This window comes from Malaclemys terrapin, chromosome 3 (genome assembly GCF_027887155.1).
Source record: "Malaclemys terrapin pileata isolate rMalTer1 chromosome 3, rMalTer1.hap1, whole genome shotgun sequence".
Taxonomy (NCBI): Eukaryota; Metazoa; Chordata; order Testudines; family Emydidae; genus Malaclemys; species Malaclemys terrapin.
In genome coordinates, this window is record NC_071507.1 from 163,361,596 (window position 1) to 163,389,227 (window position 27,632).

Below are 27,632 nucleotides of genomic sequence, written 5' to 3' on the forward strand. Positions count from 1 at the left end.
CAGCAGACACCCAGCATGCAAAATTTCAGCCCAAATGGTTGAAGTTTGGCAAAGTTGTAAGCAACTTGAAAACAGGATCTTTGCCTAACACTTTCCATAATTATCTTAACTACAAGCGGCTCTACTAGTTCTGCCTGTAATAGAAATCTGTCAGTCATACAGCACTTAAATGGTAGAAACTACTACTTCTCTCACATTCTGCAAGATAGGTTCTATCAAATTTCTAATTCCATAGAATTTTAGAGACTTGGTAGGTTTTTGAAATATGCAATCTTTCACAAAAGTTCTAGTCTTTCCTATAATTCATATTTAATAATCTATCCCTTTTGTAGTTGTATAAAAATATTTAAACTATGCTATTCTTCCATTCCAGCCACCCAACACTTTGGCGTCCAGAGTATGGAAGCTATATGATTGAAGGGACACCTGGGCAGCCATATGGAGGAACCATGTCTGAATTTAACACTGTACAGGACAACATGAGGAAACGACGGCAGGAGGCTGCTTCTGTGTTGAAAGAAGATGAGGCTCTTTGTACTGTGACATCATTTCCAAGGTTAGATGCTATATTTTTTTGAGAAGTACATATGTAAGGCTGTGGGCTGAATGGCCTCTGTGGAGCTGATGAACACTTGTCATGTAAGTGATTTTCAGTTTGAAAAGAAAAGGAGATAAATTTAAACTCACTTCTAGCTCTTGCTGTTCAGGTCAGTCAGTGCAGCTGTGTGTGTCACATAATTTATTTTTGATGATTTGGCTATATAGATAAATCTTGTTTCCCAAAAAGTTATTTCCTATTGATGCTGATGTGCTTTGCTTAATTTTTCATTCTTGTAGGTCACTTTCAAGCATTCCCCAATAGCTTTGCTTTTTACTGAAGACATTTACTGAAATTAATGCAATATAAAATGAACATGCAGCATAGACTAGAATTCAGAGAACAATCTGTGAGGCAGAATAAATATCTAATAAAGGGGGGGGCTCCCTCCCCCCCAGGTTTATGGAGGGATTTGCTAAACATGACTAATCTGAAGCAAATTTCCAAGCCACTTAGCTGAACAAAGCACGTGCACGCCTAAAGCGGAGGAGAAAACTACTGTTGATGCTTCTTGAGGGGTTGAACTGACTTCTAATAGAAAGGGATTGTGAGGAACACTTTGAAATGAGCAAAGTACAAATACAGAATTGGGATGTGATAATATATATCTAGATAGGTCATCTGCCTGGAGAGTCCTCTATCCTTTGTATGAACAACATGTCTGCTTCTTTAGCTTGTAAAAGAATCTCCAGAAGAAGTAAACTGAAAAAGAATTTGGGCATAATTATCAAACAGAAAGAAACATACTTCATAGTCTCCCCTTGACAAAAATGATGTTTCCAAGTGGAAATCTGCTAACATATTAACTTTAGTTACCACATCAAGTCAAACGTGGGAGGAGAATTTTGTTAAATTCTTAATAATGGGAAAATAAATCCTGTTGCACTGTAGAACAAGGAGGCCTCTTGAAATTCCGGTTTACCTTGTCTGTGTGGCTCCTGAGGTGGAACAGAAACGGATGGTCCTAAAATCTGGCTCAGACCATGGGTATTACAAAAATGGAGTTTGCAGGGAAGTTCCCAGTTCTGAGCCAAATATATGGCTTTTTAAATTATGCCCCAGGAACTTTAAAACACGTATACTATCAAAATCTACTTTCACTTCATGGAGTACTTAAACTAGTTATGTCTGCACTAACAGGAATGTGTGTAAAACCATACACTGGACAGCTCAAGTGTATTACAGAATTATTTTTGGCATTACAGCCTTGTAAAAAGATTACACAAATTTGCAGCCCACCCTCATTATGAAGAAGAAAGACACAAGAATTTTACTCCTCCCAAGGAAGCAGGCAAATAGAATTTTGCAAGGCTGTGATAATAACGTGGAGCTGGTTGAATTTAGTGCTTGAATCTAGTAAATTATACACAGTATAAGCTATTTATAAGATTGGTTTGGTCCATTTAAGCTGATATTTCTCACTTAACCCTTTAGGTTATTTTGATCCTGGCTCTCAGCCATCTTGCCTTTAAAGTCCTGTTTGGTGGAGCAGAGTCTAGCTAACTTTTTTTGCTAAGATGTTGTAGAGATGATGCAGCACTTAAAAATTGCAAGCATCTGGAAAGTTTATGAAAAACAATGAAAGCTGCTGTAGTTCTCCCAAGCAGGAGCAGTAAAAAGGGGGTATAGAAATGTGCTTATTAAAATTAATTAGTAGTGCTTGTAGTATCGCCTATTTGTAAAACTCAAAACACTTGGGAAAGGTGAGGTATGCATTACTATGCCCATTTTACAGACACTGAAGCATAAAGAGGCTAGAATTTGCCTCCTGTTTCACAGCAAGTCATTGGCCAAGCTGGAAATAGAACTAGAGTCGTCTGATTCTGAATTTGGTCAGATCAGTAGGCTTCACTCTTAAAGATCAGAGTGATACAGTTTGTCTGGTCATGCTGACTTTGTGTGGTGTATGCCAGTTGGTGTTAAATGTTACATTTTTATCTGATAAGGCAGCCTGTAATGTCTCACATTAAACTGTAACAAATGCTACACTACATGAAATATTATGCCAAATCTTAACAAATTCTTTAACTTTGAGTATCTTAAGGTATGCTGAATTGCTTGTTTATGTGCAGCCAGGTTTTATTTTACAACATGGGGGGTTGCTTTAAAAAGCATAGCCTTGGTCATACATAGCATGTGGTGTGGAGTAAGTCAATCACTCATACACTTACCTCCATCTTTGCTACTGTTTGACTTTCTTATTAAAAATTAGATATTTATCTTCTACTTTAACAATTTCTGATTAGTGTCAAAGAGAATGATTAGAGTATATAGAGGTTATCATATAAAATATGTACATTTCATTGGCTTCTAAGTTGTTGTAAGAATACTAAACATGAAATGTAGGTTTCCCTAAAGCCGTGCAGTTTTCAAATTCAGAAAATGAATTTTACATTACTGTAGACTGAATGCATGTAGTCAAATCAAAGGAGGCTATAAAGGGGAGCTGTTAAGGTACCAAAAAAGGGTGAAACAATGACCCAGATAAGACAGCCTCTCAGGTACCTGCTTCAAAGGAGTAAAGACAACAATGGCTGGGCCATCAGTTGGGGGAAGAACCTGCCTGGCTGGCATCATATGGATTAGGATGTTTTTCCTCTTCCTAAGGCTAGGACTGAGATCAAAAGTCCCTGTGAGTTTAAAGAGGTGTTCCTGGCAGAAAAGGATAGGCAGTGGGGAGTGGACAACTCATCTGGAAGCTGATGGGGACCCAGAGTTAGCATACAGCGAGGCTGACAGACAGACTTGAGAGCTAGGGTCTGCAGCCACCTTGCTGTAATTTAGTGCCCAGAAAGGACAGGGGACACCAAAGCTAAATCATGTCTGCCTAGAGATTTGAGGGGAATGCCAAGTGTATTTAAGACCATACGCATAGAGATCTTTTTATTTTTTGTGTCTACTTCTCTGAGCCCTGTGTACAGTTTGAGCAAATAAATCATACTTTGTTTCAGATAAATTGCTTCTGAGTCATTGCATGATATTACTGACCATAGCCCATGAAGGAGAACTCTGGCAGCGTCCAAGTCCAGTTGGACCTGCTAGGAAACCCGGTTGGCAGCTGGGAAGGTATAACTCGAAGACCCAGTCGAGAGTGGTTGGGTTGTGGTATCCCACTCCAAAGAGAAGTGGAGGCATGGACCTGCCACTTGAAAGAGGTGCACTCAAGGTCTCAGAAAGGGCAGGTTGCCCAGGGGTGTGACAATAGGTGACTCCTAAATCTACCATAACTGAAAGATGAGGGAGATTATTTTGGTATACTTTGTGCATTTCACACCACTTCGTTTAGTCTATTTCACTGTTACGTGTGCATTCAGTTTTCCATGTTTGTGTGAGTGTTTCATACAGCAGTGGGAGAAGAGCATTTTTAATTTGTAAAATCACAAATTGGCAGGGTGTCCTGGGACATGTGTAGTATGTCATTGTTAAAGGGACAAAGTCAACCTGAAAACTAGTAAGTACTACTTACTCTTCTGAAATTGACTAGTTTTCAGGTTGACTTTGTCCCTTTAACAATGACAAGTAAACTATTGTAAACACTACTGAAACAGATTACTTTAGGGATTTGAATTAAACAGTACCATAAAAAGGAGCAGTTGAGGGTAGAGAATGTCATTGCATTTCGCTTTTAATAATCACCAGTGCTAATGCATCCTATGACATACATGAGGACTAATTTTCTAAAGCTTCTTTTAGTGTTTGCCATTAAAAAGTGAGTATTTACCATCCATTAACACATAGTGGTATGAGATTCCACTTATTGCAACCACAGTCTATAACTGGTAATTGTTGGCAAATACTGACCTTTTAATAGTGACTGCCATAAGGCCCCTTTCTGTGTTAATGACTACTACTGATTAGGTAACGCTGAAAAGTGCCTTAGAAATACCTACGGTAAATATATTTTTTTCACCATTTTTATTCCTTTGTCTATTAAGATCCTAGTCTCACCTAACCACAGGGCATTTAATAACATAAAATTATAATCTATTTAATTTATGACTTACTCAAATTGTCATCTATAGATTAGGATGTCCTGGATTTACGCTACCGGAATGTGAGCCGACGCCAGTAGAAGGAGGCGCTTCAAAGTCTCTCTTCTTTCCAGATGAAGCTATCAACAAACATCCTAGATTTAGGTAAGAGTGAGTTTTGAAGAGAGAGAACAACAACTCTTTATGTATATATTTAATACACTATGATAAAATTGTGTAAGTGGAATGCAGAGCTATGTGAATAATTGCTGTACAAGTCCCAGGGACATAGACAAAGATGCAATGTTACGTATTTACTGTCAAGGTGACCTATAAAGGTAAATCACAATTTCAGCAACTTTAGCCTGATACTGGCAGAATCCACCACATGGTTAACATCGTTCAGTACTTTACTTTAAAATTGACTGTTTTCCTTAAGTCCTGGCACAGTCATCCCACTCCTGCTCAAAGTGAAGTCCCAACATTCATTATTTTGGAAGCATCACAACCATCTTGGAATCTAACTGGAGCATGGAGCCAACCTATTTGAGGTGGACAATATTGTGTAGTTTTGCAGAGGCTTTTATTACAGCATAAGACTTAACCTTTGCAAAACTTCCCTTGCCCCATTCTCCCATAGATCATAGGCTTCTTTATTCTGCTTGTGATATTATTGTCACAAAAAATAGAATTGACTTCAGTGAAGGACCAAATCTGCTACAGTACAAATGAAAATGAGTGAGAGGCTAAGTGGACAAATGTTTGGAAGTTTCTCCTGGAAAAAGCATTTAATCTAAACTCTTTAAATTTTAGTACTCTGACCAGAAACATTCGACACCGAAGAGGAGAGAAAGTAGTGATAAACGTACCAAGTGAGTAAATGCTAGTGGTTTTCTTCAAGTAATTGATCTACGTCTGATACTTTACTTACTGAATACTTGTATTTTCCTCACAGTATTTAAAGATAAGAATACTCCATCACCACTTATAGAAACATTTCCTAAGGATGATGGAGAAGCAGCAAAAGCAGCTAAACCAGACCATATATATATGGATGCCATGGGTTTTGGAATGGGCAACTGCTGCCTTCAGGTAAAATACATCTGAGTCTCAAAATGTTGTAAAATAATGCAATGACATTATCGGCCCTATAAATTTGCAAATTGTATCTTACACAGTGTGATGCTTTCTCAAAATCCAGTTGAGGACAGTCCACTGTCCACAGTTCACTGTTGTCTAATTTTATATTGTAACTTGATAATTTGCCAATATTTAACTTCTTTATAGAAAGGTTATAGTCAATTTATATTGTTGGTAGGGCCCATTTTTAGTCTTCATTGATAGAGAGAGCAAGGTTTGGAGAACACGGTTTGCGTGTCTTGATGATTGTGCTGAATAGGCCCCTTTATTTAGCCAACCACCTTGTCTTGGAGCTCCACCACGTTAAGGTGTGGAAGATGTGCAGATCAGGACTGAAGTATGTTTTTGGATTGGTGAAAAACCTTAAGCAGAATCTCACATCAGTCCTTAGCAGGCCACACTTTGAGGAAATAGATGCAGGTCACCCAGCTTGCAGGTGGACTTTTGAGAAAGGGGTCAAAAAACTAAGAACAGGGTTAGGGAAAGCTCTCTGGAACATTTTAAATTGCAGAGCACCTTTAAATAAATATAAATGCCATTGCTATTTTTTTATATTTTACACCTGTGTAAAATTCTTTCTTCATAGATATTTTTAGATGTATTCTTTTCTTTAACCATGCTGTGAACCTCCTAATTAATCCACACAGGTATTTTTCTGCCATTATTTACTAACCGGCACGTAATCCTTGCACAAGCAAATCTTCCCCTCTGTACCTTTCCATCTCTCTTCCCTAGTTACTAATTTGATTTTACTTAAGATACAGTAACAGTTTGGCATTTCACAGTGCTCCAGTACCTTTTAAATTTGGTTATTCTGAGTGTCACTCTACTGTAGTAATTTTGCACAAAGGGCTGATGGCTGAGGTAGTTCCTTGTGTTGGACTTTGTGATGATAGCTTCTGTCTTTGTTGTTGCTTCTTTCTTGGTAACCAGGAAGAGATCATTGTTATGCCTCCATGGAATTAAATAGAATCTTGTACGTGCTTCTTGTTTCGCAGCGTTCTGTAGGCTGCACTTGCAGTATTCATTTCAAAACACCTTTGTTCCAGATTAAAAGACTAAAGAATGAATGAATGAACAAAAAATAAAATCTCACTGACAGCGAGTTGCACATCATTGAGGGGAGAAAGCTCACTACAAACGCAGCTACGGAGGATCCATGCAATAATACATCCAGACTCCTTTTGCAGTGTTAAACATTTATATGCAGCATTAATTCTTTAAATATGTCCATATTTTCTATCATCTTTATGTATGTCACCTAGGAAGGGAGTACTGCAGAAAGGGATCTGGGGGTCATAGTGGATCACAAGCTAAATATGAGTCAACAGTGTAACGCTGTTGTAAAAAAAGCAAACATCATTCTGGGATGTATTAGCAGGAGTATTGTAAACAAGACACGAGAAGTAATTCTTCCGGTCTACTCTGTGCTGATTAAGCCTCAACTGGAGTATTGTGTCCAGTTCTGGGCACCACATTTCAGGGAAGATGTGGATAAATTGGAGAAAGTCCAGAGAAGAGCAACAAAAATGATTAAAGGTCTAGAAAACATGACCTATGAGGGAAGACTGAAAAAAATGGGTTTGTTTAGTCTCGAAAAGAGAAGACTGGGCGGGGGGGGGGACATGAGTTTTCAAGTACATAAAAGACAGTTACAAGGAGGAGGGAGAAAAATTGTTGTTCTTAATTTCTGAGGATAGGACAAGAAGCAACAGGCTTAAATTGCAGCAAGGGAGGTTTAGATTGGACATTAGTTCTTTAAATATGTCCATATTTTCTATCATCATCAAAAACGTCCTGTCATCTTTATGTATGTCACCTAGGAAGGGAGTACTGCAGAAAGGGATCTGGGGGTCATAGTGGATCACAAGCGCATGTAATGGGACCTAGTGTAAGTGCCATAGCTGGCACTTGTCCCAACATCTTCATTGTTTTCTGGATGCTTGATGTATTTGCTCTCTAACCTTGTCAAATTTCAGTTTATGGGTGCACTTCTCATAGCATGTAAGGTGCCACTGAGAGTTGTGTTTAACCAGGTCAGCAGTGATTGTACTCAAAGATTCAGCAGTTAGTCAGTACTCTTTGCCTCCCCATTTATGCCTAAAAATGATCAAGGCCAAATTAAAGAACAAGGATTTTGTAATACATGGCAATTACAACCCTAATGTTATGTAATGTATGTTATGTAACTATGGGTATACCACTTGCGAGTGGATTCAAGTGATTTCTGGCTTAATGCTGACCTCTTAATCTCAATAGATCTTTTGGCATAATAAACAAAGATGATAATCAGTATCACCGAACCATTTCTTTTTTGCCGCTGCTGTCAAATCAACTTGAAGCACTTCTTCCATTTACAGTAATCTGTAACATTAAATTAATCAGGTATCATGTTCTGAGCATTAGCTGATAACACAGTACAGTAAGTTGAGAATTGAGAGACTTAAACCAACTTTTGATAAACCAACTTTTGACAGCAGTAGCCTCTTCTGTAGGTGAAAAGAGAATTTCTTCATTTCAGTTTATTCAGGTATGTCTACACAGCAAAGAAAAACCTGTGGCTGGCCAATGCCAGCTGACTTGAGCTTGCAGAGCTCAGGCTGTGGGGATGTTTCATTGCTGTGTAGACTTAGCCTGGAAGGCTACACAGTAATGAAACATCCCTGCAGACCAAGCTGGCTGGCACGGGCAAGCTGTGGGTTTTTCTTTGATGTGGTACCCTTCAACTAGTTTAGTTAGCTTTGAATGAACTAGTCATTGAACAAACCAATCGTGAGTTGAAAATGCAGGAAAGTTGGGGTTTTTTTCCCCTTCCAATCTATGAATAAAAACTAGGTGTGAAAGAGTGAGATCTACTAAGTCTAATATAGTGAAGGACATGGTGACCAGAAACAATCAGTTCTATTCACTAACTACAGATGATACGCCTTTGCTTAAAATTGATTATTTAAATCACTTTAGTTTAATTTTATCAACCTTACTTCCATATCTGTTAAATTGGTTGCAAGCAAAACTAACCTAGGGAAGATCCCACTGAGTGCTCCTCTTAAAAAAAAAAAAATAAGAGGCAGGGGTAAAACTAATTTGTATGTCTTGTTCCAGTGCTAAACACTTCTTTTGAAAGAGGCTATCAAACCTTTCAAAGTTTATTTTACAGTTCCTTGAAGGGAAATGTGTGGGGTTCAGTAGTAGAGATCATGGGATTGTGGGGGAGGTGTCTATATTTTACAGTTTCAATTGTAATTTCTTCAGGAGGAAAACTGGCAACCTTGTAATGTTGCAGTTAATAATGTTTGTTGTGATAGTGCCTAAGGACCAACCAGGAGTGGGGCCCAGTTGTGTTAGGCATAGTACAAACAGAGTAGTAGTCTGTCCCTGCTCTAAATAGTTCGCTATCTAAATAGACAAGGTAGGCGCAGGGTTGGGGAAAGGGTATAACATACAAGCAGAGAGAACAGTGTGATGGCAGCAAATGTCAAGTTGGTTTCACAATTTTTATTGAAGAGTTAGGGGAGGGGATAAACTAAATGGGAAGGTAAGTGGCGGGGGGGGGAAATGGGGAAGAGGGTAAAAGGGGCAGGTGTAGAATGAAGCTGAGGTGAAGAGACTGTGAGGAAAGGGGAGTGGGAGGGTTGAAGCAAACAGCCAGTCAGCACAGGGCAGAAGCAGTCCCGTCAAAACTGTAGAAACTTCTCCCCGTCGCCCAAAGGTCCCTGCTTTAGCTGCTTCTGCCCTGGCCAGCTGGAGTTTCTGGTGGCCTCTCTGCAGTTTTCTCCCAAGCCCATAGGAAGTACCCCCTATGTGTTAGTGTCCCCAGAGTGTTGAAGTGGTCTTGCCTACACAGTTCTAGGTCTAATGGAGTGCTGGGGGAGGGGTAGCCCCAGCTGGATCCCATTTTATCCTCTCTCTCCCCTAGTGCAGCAATCTCTGCTACGTGAGTTCAAGTGGTGACAAAGAGAGTACAGTTATCTTGGGGATGGTTCCTGTTTTTGTAATGTCACAAAGTTTAAAGTGGAGAAACAGGAGGGAAAAAGCCATTTCAGTAACTCAGGGTTTGTCTACATGGAGACATAATGCACAGCCAGCAGGGCTGTGAATCTATAGCACACTAGCTTTCCATGCACTAAATGGCCGTAGGGACCCTGCTACCATGCACTAAGAGATGTAGTACACTTTCGTCTTACAATTGTGTTTTGATCTCTCTCTAATACAGGCAAATGTACATTTTTACAGAAATTTTAAATTACACCAAAGCACTTACATTTCCCCCCCAGTTTTACAATAACCTGTAACTAGGCTGGAGCTCACAAAAGGATCTTGGATTAAAGGATTCTTTAAAAACAAATTTACCTGTAATGTCAAATAAATGCTATGACTTGTAATCCTTTCTGACTGTGTTTCTTTGAGGGAGCTGGCTTCTGGAATGCTGCTTAACAGGTGTATTAGCAGCTCATGTTCATTAGAGATGTTAGTCCTCAGTTTCTTTTGGTCCTGGCTAACATTTGAGCTACAGCCCCAGCATCTGAGTGCCCTCGTAATGTGACCTAAAATCTTTAATGAACATTGAAGTATTGAAGTTTGTGACATGGTTGCTACTGGAAACACTGGCAGCAAAGATCCTCAGTCCATGGACAAATTGAAATAGACAGTGGAAGTGACTTTCAGAATACCGCTGGTTCCAACAGATGGTCTAGAGCCTGCAGACTTGCTTTTGTGTAATAATCCGACTTCTTCTACCAGGTAACATTCCAGGCTTGCAGCATTTCTGAAGCAAGATGCCTTTATGATCAGCTAGCCCCAATCTGTCCTATTGTGGTGAGTAATAGCATGTTTGGTGATAAAGTTCTATTTACTGTACAAAAAACATAAAGCTTAAAATGTCCTATAAAAAAGACCTTTCTATCTTCTAGTTACAAACCTAAATAAATTAGTGCATCAGGTAATCTTTTCTACCAGTGTTTTGAAAATATGGTCTTCAGCAAAAATGGAAAGTGCTACATTAGGTGGTTGTACAGTACAGTACAGCTTCCTGGCTCTTTGAGCTGTGGTCAAGTGAAAAATTCTCTAAGTTGTATCTGGGGGGAAATCTATAACTAATGTGCTGATTGCCATAGTACATGTGTGGCTTATTCTACTCGTAGGCAGAAATTAACAAAACAGTTTGGCTGCAGAAGTCACGTCAATTAAATTATTTTTGGGGGTTTTTTTTAGTAACTTTTACCAAACTGTAAATGACTGTGCTCTCATAGATTCATAGATTATAGGACTGGAAGAGACCTCGAGAGGTCATCGAGTCCAGTCCCCTGCCCGCATGGCAGGACCAAATACTGTCTAGACCATCCCTGATAGACATTTATCTAACCTACTCTTAAATATCTCCAGAGACGGAGATTCCACAACCTCCCTAGGCAATTTGTTCCAGTGTTTAACCACCCTGACAGTTAGGAACTTTTTCCTAATGTCCAACCTAGACCTCCCTTGCTGCAGTTTAAACCCATTGTTTCTGGTTCTATCCTTGGAGGCTAAGGTGAACAAGTTCTCTCCCTCCTCCTTATGACACCCTTTTAGATACCTGAAAACTGCTATCATGTCCCCTCTCAGTCTTCTCTTTTCCAAACTAAACAAACCCAATTCTTTCAGCCTTCCTTCATAGGTCATGTTCTCAAGACCTTTAATCATTCTTGTTGCTCTTCTCTGGACCCTTTCCAATTTCTCCACATCTTTTTTAAAATGCGGTGCCCAGAACTGGACACAATACTCCAGCTGAGGCCTAACCAGAGCAGAGTAGAGCGGAAGAATGACTTCTCGTGTCTTGCTCACAACACACCTGTTAATGCATCCCAGAATCATGTTTGCTTTTTTTGCAACAGCATCACACTGTTGACTCATATTTAGCTTGTGGTCCACTATAACCCCTAGATCCCTTTCTGCCGTACTCCTTCCCAGACAGTCTTTTCCCATTCTGTATGTGTGAAATTGATTTTTCCTTCCTAAGTGGAGCACTTTGCATTTGTCTTTGTTAAACTTCATCCTGTTTACCTCAGCCCATTTCTCCAATTTGTCCAGATCATTTTGAATTATGACCCTGTCCTCCAAAGTAGCTGCAATCCCTCCCAGTTTGGTATCATCCGCAAACTTAATAAGCGTACTTTCTATGCCAATATCTAAGTCGTTGATGAAGATATTGAACAGAGCCGGTCCCAAAACAGACCCCTGCGGAACCCCACTCGTTACGCCTTTCCAGCAGGATTGGGAACCATTAATAACAACTCTCTGAGTACGGTTATCCAGCCAGTTATGCACCCACCTTATAGTAGCCCCATCTAATTTGTATTTGCCTAGTTTATCGATAAGAATATCATGCGAGACCGTATCAAATGCCTTACTAAAGTCTAGGTATACCACATCCACCGCTTCACCCTTATCCACAAGGCTCGTTATCCTATCAAAGAAAGCTATCAGATTGGTTTGACATGATTTGTTCTTCACAAATCCATGCTGGCTGTTCCCTATCACCTTACCACCTTCCAAGTGTTTGCAGATGATTTCCTTAATTACTTGCTCCATTATCTTCCCTGGCACAGAAGTTAAACTAACTGGTCTGTAGTTACCTGGGTTGTTTTTATTTCCCTTTTTATAGATGGGCACTATATTTGCCCTTTTCCAGTCTTCTGGAATCTCTCCCGTCTCCCATGACTTTCCAAAGATAATAGCTAGAAGCTCAGATACCTCCTCTATTAGCTCCTTGAGTATTCTAGGATGCATTTCATCAGGCCCGGGTGACTTGCAGGCATCTAACTTTTCTAAGTGATTTTTAACTTGTTCTTTTTTTATTTTATCCGCTAAACCTACCCCCTTCCCATTAGCATTCACTGTTAGGCATTCCTTCATGTAATCTTGTAACATGTACAGGATATACTTTTTAAAAAAGTAAACTAAAATAATCAGGCTTTATTTTATGGCAAACAAACAAAAGGCAAGGCTCCTTTCCAAAGAGCTTACAGTCTCAATTTTTTAGGCATGACATGATGAGAAGGTAACAATAAAGGCAAATGGGGGAGTGATAAAGGGCAAAGTTTATAAGCAACTTTTTCAAAATGTTAGGAGCTTTAGTTCCATTTTCAAATGTGAATCTGGCAGCCTGTTTTTTTTTGTTTTTGTTTTTGTTTTGTTTTTTTTCCCGAACAATTTTTCACAGGGTTGGCAAAAAGCACATTCTTGATATTAGGGCAATGCACCTGCCAAATTTCAAGTCCCACTCCAAAGCAAGGAAGCACTAGACTTTCTCAATGAAATGGTTGTAAGAATTTTTCAACATGAGCAAAATGTATTTTTCCCTTACTTTTTTCATGGGAATGGCTGAACCATTTTTGCTGAAACTTTCCGAAAGAATTTAGCTTCAGGCAGACACCCTGCATGAAAATTTTCAGCCCAGATGGTTTAATTTTGGTAAGATTTGTATAAATGACTGAAAAGTGTCTTGTAATGGGGAGTGTTAGGCAACCTTAATTATAGGCTCCAACTACCAGCTTGGACTTACAGATACAGCTAGAATAGGCTAAATGAACTAATCACTTCAGTAATAACTGGTCATTGAGTTTAACAAGATAAAATGTTGGTCAAATTAAGTTTGCTGACAGAAGTGGAAGTATGGTAGCACAATATTTGTTTGTCCATTATGAAATTATCTCTGTAGATCTCACGTTGTAGCTCCTTTTAAATGTGGATCTATAGAGGCAATATATTTGGAGAACATCAGCTACTAGGTAAATAACTCTCCTTTCTATGTGGTCGGTTAATGGCAATGGTTTCTGAAGAAGAAATGTGCTGTCCTGCATCAGCAGAGGGTTGGTATAACAACAGCATGGGGGTGAACAAAAAAATCACTCCCACTCCTGCCCCCAATAATAGTTTGGGCTCTGAGTACATAATACATTTTTTATAGGCGTGTGTATACAGGAGCTCAAAAGTAAACTTTCTGTACAGTTCTTCTTTGTGTGCTTGTTCACGTCGATTCCAATCAGGTGTGCGTGCGCCGCGTGCACGGTCATCGGAAAGTTTTTCACCTTAGCAGCTCTTGTTGGGTCGGCTGGGGAGCCCCCTGGAGTGGCGCCTTCATGGCGCTCAATATATGACCCTGTCGACCTAACCCCCCTTCAGTTCCTTCTTACTGTCCGGGGCAGCTGTTGGAACTGCGACTCCCTTGCTTTGCAAGTGCTCCCTTAGCACAGTTACCTAGCCTAGTTCTTCTTGTTTTCTAGTTTTGTAGTTGTTAGTTGTTAGTATAGGTGTTTGTGAGTGGGATCTTCCCTATCCCCTCATGCCTTCTTGGGCTCCAGGGCATGCTGTGAGCCCAAGGCTTTAAGTCTTGCAGCTCATGCCACAAGCTCATGCCAAATAGTGACCCCCATTACACTTGCCTGAGATGTCTGGGGGAGGCACATCAGACTGAGCGCTGCAAAATCTGCAGAGTTTTTAAACCTAGGACAGAAAAGGAGCGGAGTTTCCGTTTGAAGCAGCTGCTCATGGAATCCTCACTTCATCCAGCGGCTTCGGACCGCCAGGGCTTGGGCCCAAGCACTTTGGTGCGGAGCGCTCCGGCATCGGTTCACGACTGTGGGCTGAGGAAGGACTCTAGTGCGAGAGGCCCTCAGCACCAGCGATCCCCGGCACCGCAACAGGGAGCAGCAGCCTGGCATCACTCTACTTCACCAGTGCCCTGCAGGTGGCATAAAAAGACAGAGAGGGCGCTCTCCTCAGAGAGCTGCGGGACTGCCAGGGGACGCTTTGCTGCACCCGAGAAAGGACCCAGCTCCCAGACAGCAAGAGTCGGGGCCATCGACTCCGGCGCCTCAGAAGGCACCGTCGAGTCCAGCACATAGCGACTCTCCAGCAGGGCAGTGCCAGGTGGAGATGTTGGAACCACCGTCCACCCCAGACACATTTGAAGCAGCAAGAGATCTCCTACAGACAACTGCAGCTCAGCCTCCAGTTATTAGAGACAAGCCTCCGGTACTATCAAGACCAGTACCATACAGAGGCAAGCCCGCCATGATGCGGCATTCCCAGTCACTGGACCGGCACTGCATCCGGCACTGTTCCCAATCCCGGTCACCGCAACATCACTCCCCGGCACAGAGTCCAGCGGGAACACGCCCGGCACCAGGAACATGGCGATCTATCTCCCCAAGGATGGATTGGCACCGGTCCACAACACCTTTGCAGGACTGGCAGCAACAAGCGGCACCGGAGCCCAGCAGGTGATCGCCGGCACCAGTCCCCATCATCAGGCCATTGGCGCCAATTCTCAACAAGATCGTTGTGGCACTGGTCCCCTGCCTCTTCCACTCAGCACCCTTGGGCTCTTTAGAGTCTGACGCAAACTCGTATTATTCGAGGTGCAGTCAACGAGTCGGACAGATGCTGAAGGGATGTGCATGCGGCCTGGCAGCCATAGTGGCATCCTCCCGTTCAATGGTCCTTTGGACCTCCTGGACTAACCATCAGGCCCAGGGTACCCTGTCCAGAGGCTCTAGGTCTGTGACCTCGGGATGCCACCATTCCCAGTCACCTAGAGATAGACCTGCCCCTCGGGGAGCTGAAGCTGCCCTCTCCAAGCCGCCCCCTCAGACTGCAGAGGTGGGATCGGAACCATCTCAGGACTTGCCACTAGTCCACGAGACAGCCGCCCCAACTGAGCCAGTAGTGGAGCCTGGTACAGTCCAGGAGCAACCCAGGCAGCTCAAGGGCCAGGAGAACCCTGTACCACCACTTGCCACCTCATCTTCCTCGCCCGATGAGGCAGTAGCAGGGGCATCAGCTTCAGGGCTCTCGCCTATTGACCACAGGGCACACCAAGACCTGCTCCATCGCATTGCCCACAACATGGGCCTGCAGGCGGAGGAAGTGGTCGAGACAGAGGACCCTATGGTAGACATTTTGGCCCCAGAAGGTCCTTCCTGGGTGGCGCTACCGCTGATAAAGACCATCCTAAACACTAACAACACCCTGTGACAGACTCCAGTCTCCACTCCACCCACTGCCAGGTGCGTAGAGAGGAAGTACTTTGTCCCTTCCAAGGGCTATGAGTACCTCTTCTCGCACCCACGCCCTTGCTCCTTGGTGGTCTTGGCAGTAAACGAAAAGGAGAGTCAGGGGCAACAGGCACTGGCCTCCAAGTCTAAGGAGGCTAAACACATGGACCTCTTCGGCAGGAAGATCTATGCCGCAGGCCTCCAGCTTAGGATAGCCAACCAGCAGGCTATCCTCAGCAGGTACAACTTTAATTCTTGGACTTCTATGTCCAAGTATAAGGAGTTGCTTCTGGCGGAGTCAAGGACAGAATTTTCCGCCATAGTTGAGGAGGGAAAGGCAGTAGCGAGGACCTCCCTACAGGCCTCCCTTCACACGGCTAATTCAGCTGCCCGTACTCTCTCCTCCGGGGTGGTAATGAGAGGAACTTCCTGGTTCCAATTGTCCGGATTATGTCTGGGAGTCCAACAGACCTTGCAGGACCTTCCCTTTGAGGCCGCAGGGCTGTTCTTGGACCAGACCGACTCAAAGTGGCACAGCCTGAAAGACTCTAGGGCAACTATGAAGTCGCTGGGGATGAACATACCGGCTACCCAGTGCAAGCATTTCAAACCTCAGCCGCAGCAGCAGAGGCAGTACCAGCCCCACCCAAGGCTTCTACTGCTGTAGGGGCTCAAGCCTTCACACCCGCCTTCAGGGCGGGGACAGGGCCCAACCAAGCCATCATCGGGCTCCAAACAACAGTTTTGAAGGGACTCCCGAGGATGGCGTACCTGCCGTGATGTCAGATCCTTCCTCGTGCTTCATGAATCGTCTGTCACACTTCTACCGTGCTTGGTCACAAATAACATCAGACCGCTGGGTGCTTTGCATGGTAGAAGTGAGAGATTCTCTCCAGTTTTGCTCCTTCCCTCCCTCCTACCCCCCTTCCCCGTCCCTCTTCAGGGATCCTTCTCATGAGCAACTCCTTATCCAGGAGGTGCGATCGCTCTTCGCCATGGGGCAGTGGAGGACGTTCCTCAGAAGCTAAAGGGCCAGGGAGACTGGTACGCTGCCCTCAACATGAAAGATGTGTACTTTCATATGGCCATTCATCCAGCTCTCAGACATTTCCTGTGGTTTGTGGTTGACCACAAACACTATCAGTTCACGGTGCTCCCATTTGGTCTATCACGGTTCCCTGAGTGTTCACCAAGTGCATGTCAGTGGTCACAGGTGCAGGTGTATTCCTAGCTCAATGACTGGCTGCTGCGAGGATGCTCCAGGGAGCAGGTGGAGTCTCAAGTCCGGTTAGTCAGAGCCACCTTCGACAGACTAGGACTCCTCAACATGAACAAGACGATGATGTCACCGACCCAAAGAATAGAATTTGTTGGGGCGGTGCTGGACTCAGTACAGGCGAGAGCAATCCTGCCGGAGTCCTGATTCCAAGCAATCTCAGACATCATCCAGACTCTCAGGTGATACCCCACCACAACTGCAAGGGGATGCCTGAGTCTCCTTGGCTACATGGCAGCCTGCACCTACGTGGTCAGGCATGCCAGACTGAGGCTCAGACCACTCCAGGCGTGGCTCGCGTCAACCTATCACCCAGGACAAGACAACTTGGACTCGGTAGTGACAGTGCCGGAGCGAGTTCTAGAATCCCTCCGTTGGTGGCTAGACCCTTGCATGGTCTGCAAAGGAATCCCCTTCAACACCCCTCAACGCTCCATGACCCTAGTAACAGACATGTCAGCTCTGGGTATGGAAGCCCACCTAAGAGATCTCCAGACACAGAGTCTGTGGTCGCATACTGAGCTCACTCCACATCAATATCAAGGAGCTCAGAGCTGTGCGACTAGCTTGCCAGACCTTCCAGTCCAGAATGCGGGGCCAGTGTGTAGTGGTGATGACCGACAATACCACCACCATGTTTTACATAAGCAGGGTGAAGCCCGCTCCTCCCATCTCTGTCAGAAAGCTCTCCAGCTTTGGGAATTTTGTATAGCCCACTCCATTCACCTGGAGGCGTCCTATCTCCCAGGAGTTCAGAACGAGCTTGCAGACCACCACAGCAGGTTGTTTCACAACCACAAGTGGTCCATCCATTCAGACATCATACATTCAGTCTTCCAAAGGTGGGGGTTTCCCCAGGTCGACCAGGAGCAACAGGAAGCGTCCAATGTTCTGCTCTTTCCAAAAACACAGTCCGGGCTCCACCTCGGATGCATTCTGCCCTGGGGAGGCCAGTTCATGTATACCTTCCCGCCGGCTCCACTCGTCCACAAGGTGCTGCTCAAGATCCGCAGAGACAAAGCAAAGGGAATTCTGCTGGCCCCAGCGTGGCCATGCCAACATTGGTAAATCACGCTTCTGGAGTTGTCAGTGGACACCCCGATCGCACTGCCGCTCTACCCCAATCTGATCACACAGGACCACGGTCACCGTCACCTCCTTCACTCAGACCTCTAGTCCCTTCATCTCATGGCTTGGAAGCTTCATGGTTAAACCCAAGAGAGTGCCAATGCTCGGAATCGGTGGCGAAGGTGCTGCTTGGTAGCAGGAAACCTTCCACCCAGGCCACTTACCTAGCCAAGTGGAAAAGGTTCTCGTGCTGCTGTGAGCAGCGGCGCGCACCTCCACTTCAGGCATCTACCGCTCATCCTGGATTATCTACTGCATCTAAAGCAGCAGGGATTGGCAGGATTGTTCATCAGGGTACACCTCGTGGCTATCTTAGTGTTCCACCTGGGAGAGTTGGGGCTCTCTGTGTTCACCAACTCCGTGGTAGGGTGTTTCCTGAAGGGCCTGGAAAGGCTATATCCACATTTGCGACCACCTGTACCTGCTTGGGATCTCAATCTGGTCCTCTCCAGGCTAATGGAAGTCCCTTCTGAACCACTGACAACATGCTGCCTTCTGTATCTCTCATGGAAAGTGGCATTTCTGGTTGCTATCACGTCAGCCAGGAGGGTGTCCAAGCTAAAAGCACTACATGGCCTTCCATAAGGACAAAGTACAACTCAGGCCTCACCCAGCATTCCTGCCCAAGGTGGTGTCTCGGTTGCACATTGGCCAAGACAACTTTCTGCCAGTCTTCTATCCCAAGCCTCATGCTAGTGCGCAGGCGCAGAGGCTTCAATCACTGGATGTCCGGCGCGTGCTAGCATTCTATATTGAACGCACAATGCCTTTCAGGAAATCGAGGCAACTGTTTTTGGCGGTGGCAGACCAGATGAAAGGGCTTCCAGTCTCTTCACAACGCATTTCTTCCTGGATCATGGACTGCATCCGTACCTGCTACGAGCTGGCTAATGTCCCAGCCCCAGCTATTACAACCCACTCCACAAGAGCACAAGCCTCATCAGCCACTTTCCTGTCCCAGGTGCCCTTCCGGGAGATCTGCAGAGTGGCAACCTGGTCTACCACTCGCTGTGCCATCACCCAGCATGCCAGAGAGGATGTAGCTTTCGGCAGAGTAGTTCTCTGATCAGGGGTTCCTTAACTCCGACTCCACCTCTGGGGGAGAGCTTGGGAGTCACCTGATTGGAATCGATGTGAACAAGCACTCGAAGAAAAAATGGTTACTCACCGTCTCATAAGTGTTCTTCGAGATGTGTTGTTCATGTCCATTTCAATACCCCACCCTCCTTCCTCTCTGTCAGAGTAGCTGGCAAGAAGGAACTGAAGGGGGGTCGTGTCGGCAGGGTCCTATATCCAGCACCTTGAAGGCGCCACTCCAGGGTGCTCCCCAGCCGACCCTACAGGAGCTGCTAAGGGAAAAACTTTGCGACAACCATGCATGCGGCGCGCGCACACCTGATTGGAATGTATCTGAAGAACACATCTCGAAGAACAACAATTAAAAGAAGGGGAGTAACTGTTTTTTACATTGTGTTGGTGGTGGTCATTTGTTTTGTCCCGTGTTCTCATGTGTGACTTGGTTTTATTTTAGATGGCATTAAGTGCGGCAGCTCCATTCTACAGAGGCTACGTGTCGGATATTGATTGTCGCTGGGGAGTAATCTCTGCATCAGTAGATGACCGAACACGAGAGGAGAGAGGATTGGAGGCAAGTGAATACTAGTTTAAAGAGTAAAAGTTAAACAATTTTCTGGTTATTTTAGTTATACGAGTTCAAATATTCTTTGAATATCACTGAGTACTTAGTGGAGAGAGATTGTAGTCTTTGTGGCACATGATTCTGAAGGTGTAACTTTCACCCTAGTTATTGTTATAGTATTCACAGTAGCAAACGTTATAGTTGAGTATAGAATTCCTTTTAAACTCCACTTTCACTCATTCACAATTTCCTGAGAAGTTCTTCATTTGGTGCTGCCGCTTCCCTTTCTTTGCCTCAACCCAAAAGGTGATTTGTTTAAAAAACAGTGTGTATATGGTAGCCCTGTATTACATGATGTGTACTTCTGTAGGTGGTCTCTGATAAGACTGTAAACCACTACAGCAATGCTAAAGCATATGGTCACCAGAACTTAAAATCATAGAAATGTAGGGCTCGAGAAGTCAAGTCCAGCCCCCTGCATTGAGGCAGGACCAACTTGAACGTATAGAACTTTTTTTACAGAGAACGGACAGCAGAGACCATCTAGAGAATTATAATTTTTAAAAAAAAAAACTGAACTTATAAAAATGTTCCAGTAGAAAATTCTGTTCAGTATTCTGACAAGTATATTTGTTTACATCAATACTAATATAACCATGATGTCCCAGTATACTTTTTTGGCAAAACACCCATTTTGAAATGTGCCATGTTATCCAGATGAATTCCTTTTAAACTGTTAGGATAGGTAGTCAATATAGTGAAGTGATTTTTATTCAAATTATCATAAATGCGGAAACAAAGTTGGGTTTTTACTGACAATTACTTTTCATTAAGCTTGTTAATTATATACCCTTTAAACTGTACTTAAACTGCATAAGATTCTTGTTTAATGGAACTTTTCAGCGTACCTGCCCACTATGATTTTCCTTATTTTTGAAGACCTAGGAATTTATTTTAATAACTTTAATTTAGATTGTTTAAAAGCAACTTCTGTTTAACAGTTCTCCAAGAATAGTGTAATTAGTAAGGCAACATTGTTTACAAGCTCTTAAAATATTCTATTTTTAAATTATATAGCCACTGAAGAACAACCATTATAGAATCAGTAAATCCAGATATGATTCCATAGACAGTTATCTATCTGAATGTGGTGAAAAATACAATGACATTGATTTGACAATAGATAAAGAAATCTACGAGCACCTAGTAAAGGAAGGTAAGTGTTTTCACTCATTGTGAGTCAGTTTAGTCTTATGCTTGTAGTTTTCTTTAGTTTTTTTTTTTTAATCCACCGTACTTTTGCATTGATTATGCATTCTTAGTGGAGATGTGCACTCATTAAGCATGTGGTAGTCTGGCCTATAGGTAATGCCATTGGTCTGCAATGGGAAATGTATCTCAACTTCCAGGTAGCTGGAGTAGCTGACTTCTTAAGAGGCATTAATACTTTGTCATTCTGGATCGAGCAAAACTGTCAAAGTTAACAGGAGACTGAGGTGAAAGAGAGAAAGCGGAGGAAGAATGGCAGCTATACCAATCATCAGAAAATAGTATATCTTCCTATTCTTTTTAATCATCTTATGTATTTTTGTGGTGATCACTTTTACTTCACCTTAGGCTATGCTTGGTTGAGGTAGCCTCGAGCAGCACGGTGTTTCCTGGCTCTTGAGTCATCGTGGCATTTAATAAGGCCTACTTTACTATCTCTGGTGTCTGTTGGTGAATTTGATCTTTGAACTTTTGTTTATAGGTATTGATCATCTTTTGGCACAACATATTGCACACTTATTTATTCGAGACCCGTTGACTTTGTTCGAAGAGAAAATACATCTAGATGATGCAAATGAATCTGATCATTTTGAGGTTGTATCTTGTTTCATACCAATTTAATGACTGGTTATAATTGCATACTCACTATTTTACTGCTTAATCATGTAGTGCTGAATACTTCGTAGCTAAGAATATTGGCAAAATTTAGCGGCATAGGCAGGAACTAGGAACAAAAGTAGCTAGTTTCAAATGTTCCAAATAGTTCTTTACAACATGCAATTTCTGATATTGCACTGACACAAACACCTATTTCTATGAACTTGTTTAATTCCTCATTCAAGACAAATAATAGCTCTCACTTTAAACCTAGTGAAACACAGACCAGCACTAGTAATTGCAGTGAAAATAAGCAAGGAAAAAATTAGAGACTATAAAGGCACAAACAGTAGTTAACTAGGTAAGGAAAACTGTCCATGCCATATGTCGTCTTTCATAAAATAGCTTTATATCAGGTGCTCTCTCATTTTATTATGCCATGTACAGCAACTGCATGTTATGTAGTATATTAGATAAAAATCGTATCTTGTATAAATAGTTGAGCAATAGAGTCGTAATCTATTCTAGTAATGTAAGTGTGGGTCTTTAGTTTTGTTATGTTTTAACTGGTTATAAAAGGTCTACTATATCTGTGTACATAATGTCTCACGTAAGGTTTAGTCATGGGTATTTTTAGTAAAAAATTATGGACAGGTCACAGGCAATAAACAAAACTTCACGGCCCACGATCTGTCCATGACTTTTACTATAAATACCTCTAACTAAATCTTAGCTGCCCCGGGGGGGAGGGGCACTGCTGCTCTGGGGGCCCCGGGAGGCGACAGCTGGCTCCTGCTCCAGCAGTGGGGGCTGACTGCCCCTAGCCACCCTCTGCTCCAAGGCCTCCAGGGACCACTGCTCTGATGGCCTCCGGGGCCGCCACCAGGACTGCTGCTGCTCTGGCAGCCCCTTGGGCCAGTTGACCAGGGCCACCCCAGCAGTGGCTGGTGCGGCTGGCCCTGGGACCGCCCCAGCAGCTGGTGCTATGGCCGGTTCTTCGGGCGGCCCTGGGGGTCAGCCATGCCAGCCACTTCAGAAGTTATGGTGGTCCCAGAAAGCCGTGACCTCTGTTACAGACTCTCAGCCTTATTCAGCTGTAGTCCAAAATTGAATTTCCTGGGCAGTGTGGCATAATGTCATTAGAGTGATGATTCTTCATTCCACCTTTAAATAGGTCAAGCCTCTTTAAGTGTTTCTTGGTCATTTGAATGTCTCTTGGTTGAAAGACAGAAGATAATCCAGTTTTGGTTTTACATATATGCATTATGGAAATGTGCTTGTCTGTAACAGAATATTTTACTTGTGACTTGCAGAATATTCAGTCCACAAACTGGCAGACAATGAGATTTAAACCACCTCCTCCGAATTCAGATATTGGATGGAGAGTAGAATTTAGGCCCATGGAGGTAAGGAGTAAATATGCTTAATAGCATATCCCATTACAAATGGAAAAGTACGAGGCATTCTACTATCTAGTATCAAAACCTTATTATTTACGGTGTGATTTGTCCCCTCTGAATTGCTAGTTTTCTGAAGTGAAATGGACAACAGCATTTAAGCAAATATGCACAATAAATATTGGACTGAAACTAGTAGGGGAATTTGCATTAGCAAAGTAAAGAACACTAATGAGAGTAAGGGAGAGGGGGAAAAAGTCAGACCTATATATTAAAGCAACTGTAAACAAGGCTGTAATGTTGTATTGAGTTTCTGGTGGCCTTGCTTCTCCTGTGCTTCTGTCAGTACTAAACAGATCTTGGTGCATTCCCTTCTGTTTCATGTGTGCTTGTATTTTATGGGTGTCTTGTCACTTAGTTCTCTAGATTAACACTTTAAAACGTTTCATTTTAATAACCTGTGGGTTCAGACTCTTTGCATGATTAGCCATCCTTTTAAGTGCAGGACTGTGGTTTTGGTTTTGTATTAGAGGGTTCAGTTTACAGACATGCATGTGTATTTTGGCATATACCTGACTTGGACTCTCAATTAGGAATTTGAGCATCCAGACCCCAACTCTGGGCATGCAGTAGTGTGTATGCCATTTTGCAAACACCTGTTTGAAAAATTGTGTAAACTTGCTATGCAGCTATTTATTTTTTATCAATCCTATTTCACTAAACTCACTTTAATTTTGTTAATGTCTAGGTTCAGTTAACAGACTTCGAAAACTCTGCATATGTTGTGTTTGTGGTATTGCTAACCAGAGTGATTCTGTCATATAAACTGGATTTTCTCATTCCTTTGTCCAAGGTAAGAGAGATGCTGTACATTTAATTTTTACTTCTGTAAGCTGGTTAGAAAATCGAGTGTTTCCCAGTGAAAGTGTAAGGACAGTATTTCTACATCACTAAATCCCTCTTCATCTAGATCAAATCTGTGTGTGTGTGTGTGGGGGGGGGGGGTTAAAAGTGAAATATAGATTAATACAGTTTAACTCCACATACTATATAGATGGATTAGGTGAAAAATCAAAACAAATACATCTTCAAGTGAGTTGTTTGCATATATAAATACAAATTCATTTTCCTATGAAAATGTGGTGGTCTTTCCTAAGATCAGATGCATCATTAATACCCTGTACAATATTAACAGGGATATGAATAGTTTTAATTAATATTATATAAAAGTGGGGCATCTCCAAGGCTTTAGGCATCTCTGCTGTAAATTACAAAAACAAAATTAGATTGTCCCCAGGGTGCCAAACTCCCCTCTCCCCTACAAAGCTGACTTTTCCTACAGGCCAAACTCTGCAGCAGCCCAAATATATACATGCATCTTGCAATGTGCTCCAAAAGTCAGTAGACTTGGAACTAATTAGGTCCAAGAGAAAAGCTCATCCCAGAGCTGAGGCCCATCAACAAAAACTCCCTTCTCTTAGCAACTCTGGTTTGTTTGTGTATATCTAGGGCTGCTTCTTTTCATCTTTAACAAATACCAGTAAAACATCTACAATGGTAAAAGAAAAAATAAATGTTTGTTTATCCAATAAACACCAGTAATTGTTATTTATATCTAAGTTTGTCTACACAGAGCAGTAATGCAGACTACGGCGGTGTGATTTCTAAAGCGCACTATTTGGTCCATGTGACCCTGCTGTTGCACTCAAGATTCCCTAGTGCTCTTTAATATTGTGTTACTTGAATCAGTACTATGTTAAAGAAGTACAGAGAAAGTACTTGTTACAGTATAATATATAGAAAGAGAGAGCCCTAAAACCCCTTGCCCCTGATTTTTTGACATCTACATAAAACTCAAAAAAAGCTAAAAAAACAAACCCTGAAAATGATATTAATAAACCTCCCAAAATAGAAGCCTTGCATATACCATAATAAAGGATCAAGATAAGTGATCTGTATCACACACATAAGCCCTTAAAGACAGGTTTCAGGGCCAAGCGGTCAAAAGTGCTGAATCCTCGCTTCCCCCCACCCTCCCCCAAAAAAAGAAAGTATCCTGAGGCAGACACCAGCATGGAAAACTTCAGTCCAAACAGTTTGCTAAAATTATAAGAGACTCAAAAATAGTGGGCCTTGTAATAGGAAATGTTGGGCAACCTTAATAAGAGGCGGAGCTACCAGCCCTGCCTAATGTATATTAGCATTTTATTGCTTGTATTAATATTTTACCACTTTAATTATTTTTTTTAAGTGAAATGTTCTCTTTTTAAAGTCTTCACTTCAGACTTGAAAGGAGAAACTCTTTTTCTTTGTGGAATCAGGGATACAGTTTTCGCAAATGAGCAGAAAGAAATCTTGCATCAAACATTGGAATTTAAAATTACCCAATAGCAGGGTATGCAGTTTTATTCAGAGAGAAACTAACAAGTACTATGCAAGCCAGCAATATATAAAGCACCACCGAAAACATGAAGTGCCTAATAAATCATGGGCAAGAACATTAGTTAGTTAATGAAAGCCAGTTATGACTACAAAACAGATCATGTGTGAACCTAGACCTAGTGAACCTAGATCTGTGAAATTTGGCAGACATCACAACAGAGAATTACTGGACCTTCATAACTTGTCTTTCTTACTTGTAAGAACAAGGATGTTATGAGGCTAATCTTGAACTGATCTCTACTTTTGGGTCATGTGGGATTATACTTCAGCCACCTAGAATGCTTTTAATCTTTCAAAACAGCCATGAGACACCCTTCAGAACATACACAAACTGATTAGTAAAATATATAAGTAAGAGAGCAAAAGATTTTTCTCCAACTGTCCAAAATATATATATTTTTAAATATCACTTTTAATTTTGCTGAAAGTTTTTTGCATCACATTGAGAGAGGAGAAGACAAACTGAATGTAGCGAATCCTCTTCCTTTTTCCAGAGGCTACACTAATGTTAGCTGCTTGAAAGTGGACTACTACTAACTCCCCCAATAATCATATTGATTGAAGAATTTGGGCATAATCTGCCCAGAAGCTATTCAGAGGCTAAGATTTTAAAATTTTCAACCAAAATTTTAGTTGGTTTATACATAAAGTTAAGATTTTTGTCACAGGTATTTTTAGTAAAAGTCATGGACAAGTTGCAGGCAATAAACAAAAATTCACAGAAGTCCATGATCGGTCCCTGACTTTTACTAAAAATACTCTGGGGGGAGAGTTGACTAACAGTCGGAGCCACTGCTCCAGCCCCAGCAGCTGAAGAATATGAAACAGGAAATGCCAATTTTAGAAAAACAAATCATAACCTCTTATTCCAACTGTACTCATTTAATTACACCTAAATATCAAAAGAAGCTTGCCTGACAAGACACATGTTCCTCTGTTTCAGTTTACAGCTGACACAGCTTGTATCTAAAATTACAAGTTGTTCATGCCAGTGCCATTCTATTGATGCCACTTACTGACCAGTTAACTATACTTTCATGAATGAGGGTGCTCTGTGGTTCTGTGCAGAATGCTAACCTTTGAAAAATGAAATAAAACTTGTTGTCTGTAGGTAGGACTTAACTGGCTCTAGTGCAGTGAAATTAACAAGAAATATATCTAGAAATCCGAACTTCCAAGACCAAAACACTCCGGTAGGTAAAGCGCCCATTTTCTAGCATCTGATAAATAACCTTTGCGATTTTTCCCTTACTAGGTTGATGAAAATATGAAGGTAGCCCAGAAACGAGATGCTGTTCGGCAGGGAATGTTTTATTTCAGAAAAGATATTTGTAAAGGTACTGCACTTACTGCTTTCAGATTACTTGCTAAGGACCAGTTCAAGAGATGCAGAAAGTTAATTGTTTTGCTTTTCCCCCTTCTTCTCTGATAAGGTGGAAATGCCGTTGTAGATGGATGTGGCCCAGCACAGAATGGGAAAGAGACAGATGCAGAAGAGTACACCTTGATGAGCATAGACACAATCATCAATGGAAAGGTGTGGGGTAGTTTCTATTTGGAACACTGAACTGTTTTCCTTATTCACAAATTACATCAAGTGAGTTTATACTGGTCGTGTGTTATTTCTTGCAGGATGGTGTCTTTCCTGGCTTAATCCCAATTCTAAACTCTTACCTCGAAAACATGGAAGTGGATGTGGACACAAGATGCACCATTCTGAACTATCTGAAGTTAATTAAAAAGAGAGCCTCTGGTATGACTAATGCTTATATGTTGGATGCAAAGAAACTTGACTGTGAATTTCCTGATTTTTCCCTCCCCCTCACCCCCCCTCCCCCAATTGTATGACATTTAAACAAATCTTTTAGATAATTTCTAATGTAAAGGGGGACTTAATCTACCGTAGCAACTTTGAATATTATTAATCTGTTATCTTTCTGCACCTGTTGAATCACAAATCGTTACCAACACTTGGGTCTGTGGGGTAGTGCTGCGTAATTCTGGTGTCATACTAATTTTGCTAATTACACTGGCAGCATAATTTAGCATTAATATGGTGCAGTAGAGCATGGGGCCTTGTCTTTGGGTGTCTTATAAAACAAGCAGGGAGTCCTGTGTCCTTTGGTCCCGAAAGCTACTTA

At 42.2% G+C, this 27,632-nt stretch overlaps 2 protein-coding genes across 2 annotated transcripts in view; both read left to right on the plus strand.

The window, feature by feature from the left end:
• The window catches only part of KLHL31 (kelch like family member 31), a 265,997-nt gene that overhangs the window by 94,734 nt on the left and 143,631 nt on the right, over window positions 1–27,632 (plus strand). The gene's annotated exons all lie outside the window — the stretch shown is intronic.
• The window catches only part of GCLC (glutamate-cysteine ligase catalytic subunit), a 54,492-nt gene that overhangs the window by 22,632 nt on the left and 4,228 nt on the right, over window positions 1–27,632 (plus strand). The window contains exons 3-15 of the mRNA XM_054024417.1: window positions 374–556; window positions 4,621–4,734; window positions 5,383–5,441; window positions 5,525–5,661; window positions 10,450–10,524; window positions 19,679–19,795; window positions 20,864–21,002; window positions 21,537–21,649; window positions 22,966–23,058; window positions 23,798–23,902; window positions 26,747–26,828; window positions 26,925–27,028; window positions 27,124–27,244. Of these exons, the coding sequence (XP_053880392.1) occupies window positions 374–556; window positions 4,621–4,734; window positions 5,383–5,441; window positions 5,525–5,661; window positions 10,450–10,524; window positions 19,679–19,795; window positions 20,864–21,002; window positions 21,537–21,649; window positions 22,966–23,058; window positions 23,798–23,902; window positions 26,747–26,828; window positions 26,925–27,028; window positions 27,124–27,244 (1,442 nt within the window). The remainder of the gene's footprint in view (window positions 1–373; window positions 557–4,620; window positions 4,735–5,382; window positions 5,442–5,524; window positions 5,662–10,449; window positions 10,525–19,678; window positions 19,796–20,863; window positions 21,003–21,536; window positions 21,650–22,965; window positions 23,059–23,797; window positions 23,903–26,746; window positions 26,829–26,924; window positions 27,029–27,123; window positions 27,245–27,632) is intronic.